This window comes from Ipomoea nil, unplaced genomic scaffold (genome assembly GCF_001879475.1).
Source record: "Ipomoea nil cultivar Tokyo-kokei standard unplaced genomic scaffold, Asagao_1.1 scaffold2833, whole genome shotgun sequence".
Classification (NCBI taxonomy): Eukaryota; Viridiplantae; Streptophyta; class Magnoliopsida; order Solanales; family Convolvulaceae; genus Ipomoea; species Ipomoea nil.
Window position 1 is genome coordinate 883,674 of NW_017619261.1, and position 9,128 is coordinate 892,801.

At 37.4% G+C, this 9,128-nt stretch overlaps 2 protein-coding genes across 2 annotated transcripts; both read left to right on the plus strand.

Moving 5' to 3' along the window:
• The first annotated feature begins 18 nt into the window (after window positions 1-18).
• LOC109159535 (putative late blight resistance protein homolog R1B-17) lies at window positions 19-1,386 on the plus strand. The gene is made up of 2 exons (XM_019307635.1): window positions 19-234; window positions 268-1,386. The coding sequence occupies exons 1-2, from the start codon at window positions 19-21 to the stop codon at window positions 1,384-1,386; spliced, it is 1,335 nt and encodes a 444-aa protein (XP_019163180.1).
• Window positions 1,387-2,598: 1,212 nt separating this feature from the next.
• Window positions 2,599-4,047, plus strand: LOC109159536. Its single transcript, XM_019307636.1, has one exon. It carries the CDS (start codon window positions 2,599-2,601, stop codon window positions 4,045-4,047), a length of 1,449 nt encoding a protein of 482 aa, XP_019163181.1.
• Window positions 4,048-9,128: the final 5,081 nt, after the last annotated feature.

The following is a 9,128-nucleotide window of genomic DNA, read 5'->3' on the forward strand; positions in this document are numbered from 1 at the left end:
GCCTATAATAATTCGGCGATGAAAGATTTAGAGGCTGAGATAAGAGATGTAGCGTTCCAAGCTGAAGAAAGAATTGAGAAGGAATTGAGTAGCATATATCTTCAATCAAGCAGTATAGAGGCTTGGCTGCTCAGGCTTCATGGAATCTTCAAGCAAGCAGTAAAACAGACTAATTACCTCAAGAAGAAGTTTATTAAGATTAAAACTGAAAAGCAGATTGCAAAGGGTCCATCAATAACTGGCGTTTCACTCCTTGGTCGGATGCGACAAAGAGGACTACTCCTTGGATCAACATCACTGCAGCCTGCTGATCCAGAACGCGAGAATAATATTACTGTGAGTAAATTTTACAAAAGCGCTTCAAAGTTTGATAGTAGAATGGTTGGATGCGACAAGGAATTCAAGACGATATTGGATAAGCTCACGCAACAATCAACTGAGCAGCTCCAAGTTGTATCAATCGTTGGCATGGGAGGAATAGGTAAGACCACTTTAACTGGGAAAGTCTACAAGGATCCATCAATTACTTCTCATTTTTACAAGCAAGCATGGGTTACTGTATCCCAAGAGTATACCGTGGGAAAAATGCTCGGATGCCTTATTGGATGTGTTAGTGAATCAAGTGATGAACAAAGTAGCAATGACCAAGGCAGATTAGCAGAAACGCTACGTAAACGCTTGAAGGATCAGAGATACTTGATAGTGATAGATGATATATGGAGCAAAGAAGCTTGGGATAGTGTGCAAAGGTGCTTTCCAGATGATAATAATGGAAGCCGTATACTACTGACTTCTCGGCTCAGAGAGGTGGCTGAATATGCTGCTAGTTTAGGTAACTCTATCATTAACATGCCTTTCTTAGATGTCACTGAAAGTTGGAATCTCTACTGCAGTGTGTTTGGTAAAACGGAATTTCTTTTGGTGTTTGAGCAAATTGGTAGAGACATAGTGAAGAAATGTAAAGGATTACCTCTAGCTATTACTTTAGTGGCTAGTCTTCTCTCCAAGACAGAGGAGAATGTGCAAAAGTGGAAGAATGTTGCAGAAAGTGTAATTGGTGATTCTAATGAAGCATGTTCAAGTGTACTATCTTTGAGTTACAACCAATTACCACACCCGTCTAAAGCTTGCTTTCTATATTTTGGAGTTTTTCCAGAAGATTATGAAATCCCTGTAAAGAAGTTAGTTAAGTTGTGGGTAGCAGAGGGATTTTTCGGGGCAGTGAACAATAAGAATTTGGAGGAAGTGGCCATGGAATGCTTGCAAGATCTTGTTGATAGAAGTCTTGTTCTAATTGGTAAACAGAGTTATAATTGCAAAATCAAGACAATTAGGATGCATGATCTCTTGCGAGACTTGTGCTTAAGAGAAGCTAGATGCTGCTGACTTCTTCTTCTTTGAACAATAAAAGATATCCATTCGAATTAATCTTAGTTGATAGAATGTGGTCCAAAAAGGTTTTAAACTAAAATTAATCTAATTATGCTAATTAAAGTGAGACTAAATAAATTAGCCAATAAAGGTTTAATGTGTACTAATCTTATACACTTACAGCATGTGTTTGCTTGGTTAATCAAACTATAGAATATTGCAGGAAGGAGTATTTTGAGCTTACCTGGGCATGCTTAAGGTCGATGGTTGAACCATTATTTGCAAAAGGGATAACTCTAAAGGGATAAAAGAAGATTCTTAAAGGGATTACTTCAAAGGGTCAAAGAGAAGATTTTCTTCAAGAAGAAATAGAAGCTTCAAAGAAACGTGAGAAGAATTTAGAAGAAAAAGTTGAAATCAAGTAAATTGTTTCTCACTTAGCAAGCAATTAAGGGTTTCGAATAATGCTAAGCAATGCATCTCCATCAACTACCTCAAGTGAAGAATAATCTAATACATTTTATTTTAAAATTTTTTATTTGGATTATATTGTATTTCTTACAACGTATAATTGTGACACTATTTTAACTTATTTTAGTGACACAAATTTTGTCACTAATTTTCAATATTTTAGTGACAAATACGTTGTCACTATTTTAAAAGATATCAGTGACGAAGATGATGGTTACAATAAATTGAATTGTTGTACGGCTTTGGTACCATTAATGATTGTTTTAGAGTTAACTTCTTTTGTCACAAATAAATACAACATTTGTTACCATGACTGTTGTCACAACAAAGTAATTATATTGATATCACTTTTTTTGGTCACTGATAATCGTTTTTGCGTCAAGGACAATTCTCACAAATAAGTACAATTATTGTGACTAAAGTGTTGTCACAACAAAATAATTAATTGCAACAATTTTAGTTGTCACTAAATCAATTTTTTGTAATAACATATTTGGTCACAAATTATACGTTTATTGTGACAACTATCGTTATCACTCAAATACTACTTTTGATGTATTTGTCGGAAGATGCACAGTATCAACTACGTAAACAATCCCAAAATACAAGTACACAATCGATGTATATCATTTTTTTTGGTCATTTAGCTAGAAAATAAATTGATTACTACAACTACAAAAAAACAATTAATTATTATTTTATTACTACTATAAAGTATAAACATACACAGATTATGTGTTGAATGACTATGAGAAGATGAACTTTGCTTTAGTTGAGATTGAAATGATGTTATCAATGATGGGGAAGAGTTTGAGGGACTTTCCAGTAATGCCAACGGCAAATTTGGAGACCTATAATGTAATATCAAATAGGTTGATACAAGAAGAATTGGCATATGATTGTCTTGCCCAGGAGAAAGAGAATCAGGAATTGGTATGCAAATTAACAGAAGAGCAAAAGGTAATATATGACGAGGTGTTAAGAGATATTAAAGGCAAAACTGGGGGCTTATTCTTCGTTTATGGTTGTGGAGGTACTGGTAAGACGTTCTTGTGGAGAACATTGTCTACCGCTTTACGATCTAATGGTGAAATAGTGTTAAATGTTGCATCTAGTAGCATAGCTTCTCTTTTGTTACCAGGTGGCAGGACTGCACATTCTCGATTCGCCATACCTATATCTGTCAATGAAGATTCCACTTGCAACATAAGTCAGGGTACCCCATTAGCTGAGCTTATTATGCAAAGCAAGTTGATCATATGGGATGAAGCTCCAATGATGCACAAATTTTGTTTTGAAGCCCTAGACAGAACTATGAGGGATTTGTTACGCTCCAGAAATCCAAATAGTTATGATATGACATTTGGGGGTAAAACCGTTGTTTTTTGTGGCGATTTTAGGCAAATTCTACCAGTAATTCCAAAAGGTACAAGACAAGATATTGTTGGGGCAAACATAAATTCGTCATATCTTTGGAGGTCCTATAAAGTATTTAGGCTAACTAAGAATCTACGCCTAAGAAGTGTACAATCAGCGATTGAGGCTAAACAAATTGAAGAGTTTGCAAACTGGATAACTAATATAGGTGGCGGTACACTTGGTAATTCAAGTGATGGTGAAGTAGATTTTACAATTCCAGATGAGTTTTTGCTAAGATCTGATGATGATCCTATTGCTACAATTGCTGATAACACCTTCCCTGGTTTTGGACGTGGTAATGAAGATCTTTCATATCTTAAGGATAGTGCTAAATTGGCTCCAACATTGGATGTGGTAGATAGCATTAACAAATACATGAATGATCATAATCCAGCTGAGGGTAGGACTTACTTGAGTTGTGATTCAGTTTGTAAGTCAGATTCAAATGCGGATATGTTAGCGGATTTGCACACTCTTGAATTCTTGAATGGTCTGCAATGTTCTGGAGTACCAAATCATGCTTTGACTTTGAAAGTTGGGTCACCGGTTATGCTCTTGATAAATATTGATCACACTCTTGGCTTATGCAACTGCACAAGATTAATTGTAACAAGGTTAGCTGATCACGTGTTGGAAGCCCATATCATGTGTGGTACAAATGCAGGTACTAGAGTATTGATACCCAGAATGTCACTTACACCATCAGATCCAAGATTGCCTTTTAAATTCCAACGAAAGCAATTTCCTTTGATGCTATCATATGCCATGACAATAAACAAAAGCTAAGGGCAAACTCTTTCAAACGTGGGATTGTTTTTAAAAAGACCCGTTTTTAACCATGGCCAAATGTATGTAGCTGTTTCAAGAGTTAGTAATCCAAGAGGTTTAAAAATATTGATTTGCGGCGAAAATGATACATGTATAAGTACGACCAAAAATGTTGTGTACAAAGAAGTCTTCAACAATGTGTAATAAAATTTCAATTTGTTTCTTCTCAAATTTATTAGATTTTCAGTAACTATTTTTTACACTGTATATTCCATATACTATATATATGACCGTGCGACGCATGGGTACAACTACTAGTATGTTGTAATACCCCAAAGGAATCTCTTGCTTTGCCACAACTATTTGCAATATCGCACAAAGTTAAGTTAAGATTGTGACTACACTAGGAGTATAAAATGCTCTACGATTTACATCTAAGAGTTTTTTTTTTTTTTTTTTTTTTTTTTTGTACACCTTGGACCACTCCTCCAGATCCTGATTAAACTACCTAATGAAGAACTTCAGTTTTCAAAATTCAGAACTTGTATACAGTATACTACCGACCGACAACCTCCACTCAGACCACTTCTAGAAAATCAAAGAATCTAAGTCCCCACAACCGGGGTTCAAACATATGAACATCCATTTGAAATGGTAATTGGGTTGACAATTCTCATATAATCTATGTATATAAGTATATAATTTTTTTTTATTATTTTTTTACAATTTTGTCCCCAAATTTGGGGCCTAATTGTAAAATAATTATGGTCCTGTTTTGTAAATGGATGTTAGCTAATAGGTGTTATCTGATTGGGTAATTAGAGGGTCTGACTAGTTGATAACAGTAGCTGATGGTAGAAAGATGGTTGGTAAATTAGCTGTTAACTGATAGCTGTTTGGTATAATTTATTTTCTCAAAAAGCTAATTGAAAAAATTGCTTTGAGTAGCTTTTTGGAGTTACAAAAAGCTGATTAACCAAACACTTATATTACTTTTTTTTTTTTAACCAAGTCAAACATCTAATAATAGTCAAATAAACTAAAATTGACAGATAAGCTAACTATTTTACAGAACAGAGCCTCTATATATATATATATATATATATATATATATATATATATATATATATATATATATATATATATAACTCACATAATATATGTATATAACTATATAATTTTTTTATTATTACAATTGTGCCCCAAATTTGGGGGCCAATTGTTAAAAAACAAAAAATTATATATATACACATACTATACAGCAGGCAGTGCGCTGCCTGCTGTATAGTATATGTATATAGAGTAAATACCCAAAATGGTCCCTCGACTATAGCTAAATTCACAAATTGGTCATCGACTTTCAATTTCAACCAATTAAGTCATTAACTTTGCAATTTTGACACGATTTGGGCCTCCATCTATTTGACCGTTTCTTGACCGCGATCTTTGAGGATATATATGTAGTTTCACGTGCAAAGCTCAAGAGAACGCTCTTGGAGGTGACATCGTTGTTTCGGAGGGGGAAGTGCTTCTCCGCTTGCTGCTTGGGGATCACGAGCCGGTTCAGCTTAGAGAACGCTCTTGGAGGTGACAGCGCCGTTTCGCAGGGGGGAAGTGTTTCTCCGCTTGCTGCTTGGGGATCCCGAGCTGGTTCACCTTGCCTACATCGCTTGGAGTCACGGCTTTCTCGAAGAGCCACTCCAGGGACTTCGGCGTTCTATCTATCAAAAGCTATAATCTCTCCGGCATGGGGTGCAGCGCCGGCAGTGGATTCAAATGTAACAGTGCAGTCTAGAAATGCAACCGGAAACTTAAAAAACCGACGATGGACCATGAAATTACATATATATCCTAAAAAAGTGCAGTCAACAAACGGTCAAATAGACAAAGGACCAAATTGTGTTAAAATTGCAAAGTTAAGGACTTAATTGGTTGAAATTAAAAGTCGAGGACCAATTTGTGAATTTAGCTATAATCGAGGGACCATTTTGGGTATTTACTCATGTATATATATGTTCTCTAATTGGGGATTTGGGGCCCCCAAATTCAGGGGGCCCTTTGCAAGCGCCCTGGGCAATCATGCCCAGGGACGGCCCTGCTGGAAACGTGGTGGTGATGAAAATCGAGGTAGTAGCCATCCGCACCAAGATCAGCAGCGTGGCAGATGTGGCTTTAATGTTCAGTGTCAAATTTGTGATGGTTTCGGTCACACGGGAGCCAATTGTTTTCTGCATTTTAATGTTCAGTGTCAAATTACTTGTGATGGTTTTGGTCACACGAAAGCCAATTGTTTTCGGCGTTTTGATGAACAGTGTCAAATTTTTAATGGTTTGGTCACACGGGAGCCAATTACTTTCGACGCTATGATGAACATTGTCAAATTTGTAATGGTTTCGGTCACACGGGAGTCAATTGTTTTCGGTGTTATTTAGGAGCTCCGGGTTCTCAGGCTAATTTGGTGTTTAAGGATGATTTGCGTGCTAAAACCTCATCAAACTGTCATACTTGGGTTCCAGACACTAGAGCCACAAATCATGCAACTCCAGACATAGCTGCCATTTCTACCTCGGAGAAGTAAACTGGTAATGACACTTTATGTGTTGGTGATGCTATGAGCCTGTTTATTAGTCGTGTTGGTCATGCTACTTTTGATACCGCTTTTAGGTCTTTTACGATGTCTGATATATTGCATGTTCCTGGCCTGTCTACCTCTTTATTATCTGTTCAACGTTTTGCTACAGATAACAATGTTTTCTTTGAGTTTCATCTTTCTTTTTTTTTTTTTTCTTGTGAAAGATATCACCACCAAGGAAATCCTCCTACGAGGTAGTAGTTCGGGTGGCCTATACACTTTGCCTATTCCAAATTCATTTCCTTCTGCGTTTCTCTTCGCTTGTGCTTCCGCTTCGGTTTGGCATGTCGTTTGGGTCATCCTCATTTCTTTGAACTAGCAAAAGGTGCTGATCTATGACCAGCCTTCATTCGAAAGCGCATGATCGATCCACGTCCTAACGTAGTGCCCGGCTCGCTTAGCTTACAAAGCAATGTGTCCTTAGTCAAATTCTTCAGTCTTGTCCGGTTAGTGGATCTAGTCATACTATTCGTTGTAATTCCAGTTTATGTTCAGCGTGTCAATTGGGAAAATCTACACGTTTCCCTTTAGCACGTGTTGAGTCTAATAGTTCCGATGTTCTTGATTTGATATACACTGATATTTGGGGACCAGCACCTTTGCTATCCCCCAATGGTTATCGTTATTTTGTCATCTTTGTTAATGATTAATCTCGTTACATCTTGTATTTTCCTATGAAGCAGAAATCTGATCTTTATGTCATATTTTATCAATTTTTTGCTTTAGTTGATCGTTCATTTAATCGTAAAATCAAGTCCATTCAATATGATCTAGGAGCTGAATATAAGAAATTACATTCTTGGTTTTGCAACTAGGCATTAATCGTAGGCAGTCATGTGCCTACACTCATGAACAAAATGGTCGTGTCGAACGAAAGCATATACACATAGTTGAAACGGGTTTAGCTCTCTTAGCCCATCCCTCTGCTCCATATAAATTATGGGATCTTGCCTTTGAAACTGCAGTTTATTTAATCAGCAAAATGCCATCTGTTGTATTAAATAACTCCAGTCCTCATTTAAAATTGCATAACTCCCATACCTCCTACTCTTTTCTTCGTGTCTTTGGGTGTCTATGTTATCTGTATCTTAGACCATACAATGGTCACAAAAGGTCATATTGTTCATCTCCATGTGTCTTCTTAGGATATCAAAAGTCGTTCCGGGGGTATAGGTGCATGGACTTACAGACTAACAAGATTTATGTGTGCAGGCATGTGTAGTCTGATGAGATAATATATCGCTTTGCTACTAAAAATAATTTGAAGGCATCTCCTCTAGTACAGATCACTCAGTGGGCTGAATCAATTTTTTACCCGGCCGCGATCATCACTCCCCCGCCTGGGAAGCCCCATGGCAGCATCGACGCCGCCTCCAGCGACGATACCGCCGCACTGCCATCGCAGTAACCGCCTGCTACCCAGTCAGCCTCTGTCAGAACACGACCCTACGGATCACACTGTACAGCCGACTGCCAGGCCTCATGGTCGACCTCGGGGTAAGACCGTGAAATCCACCGTCCGGACTCACGTAATAAGTACTCAGAGTCGGTATCAGGCTCCACCATCAGCTTTAACGGTTCAGGTTTGTCCTTCAGATCCTACGTGTTACACTCAGGCAGTTAAGTACCCAGAATGACGTGCAGCCACGGATCAAGAATTTAATGCCCTTCTTTAGAATCAAACACGATCTCTCGTACCATCACCGACATGTATGAATATTATTGGTTGTAAGTGGGTCTTTCGTACAAAACGAAAGGCAGATGGCTCCATTGAAAGACATAAGGTAAGATTAGTAGCAAAAGGGTTCAATCAGGTGCCTGGACAAGATTTCTTTGATACTTTCAGTCCAGTGGTCAAGCCAACTACAATCAGGTTACTTCTTTCTCTGGTTTTATCTTCAGGGTGGACTGTTAGGCAACTTGATGTTCATAATGCCTTTTTAAATGAAAATCTATCTGAGGTTGTGTACATGAAACAACCACCTAGTTATATTGATGCTTTGTACCCAAATCATATTTGCTTACTGAAAATGTCTCTTTATGGATTAAAATAGGCACCCAGGGCTTGGTTTAATCGTTTGCACACCATTTTACTATCCACTGGTTTTGAGACATAAAAACGGATGTATCCTTGTTTTACTACTCACAAGGAACTGCTTGTGTATATCTGTTAGTTTATGTGGATGATATACTTATGATGGGGAGTGATCAGGATCTAGTTACTCACTTAGTGTCAAAACTTTCTACTATTTTTAAAATTAGAGATCTTGGTAAACCTGGATTTTTTCTTGGAATTGAGACAGTTAAATGCAATGATGGAATTTTGCTTTCACAACAGAGATACATAAACGACATTCTAAAATGTGCTGGAATGGCAGAGTGTAAAGAACTATCTACTCCTATTTCCACTTCAAATACCGTGATCATTGATACAACCTTGTATGGTGATCGTACACAGTACAGGAGT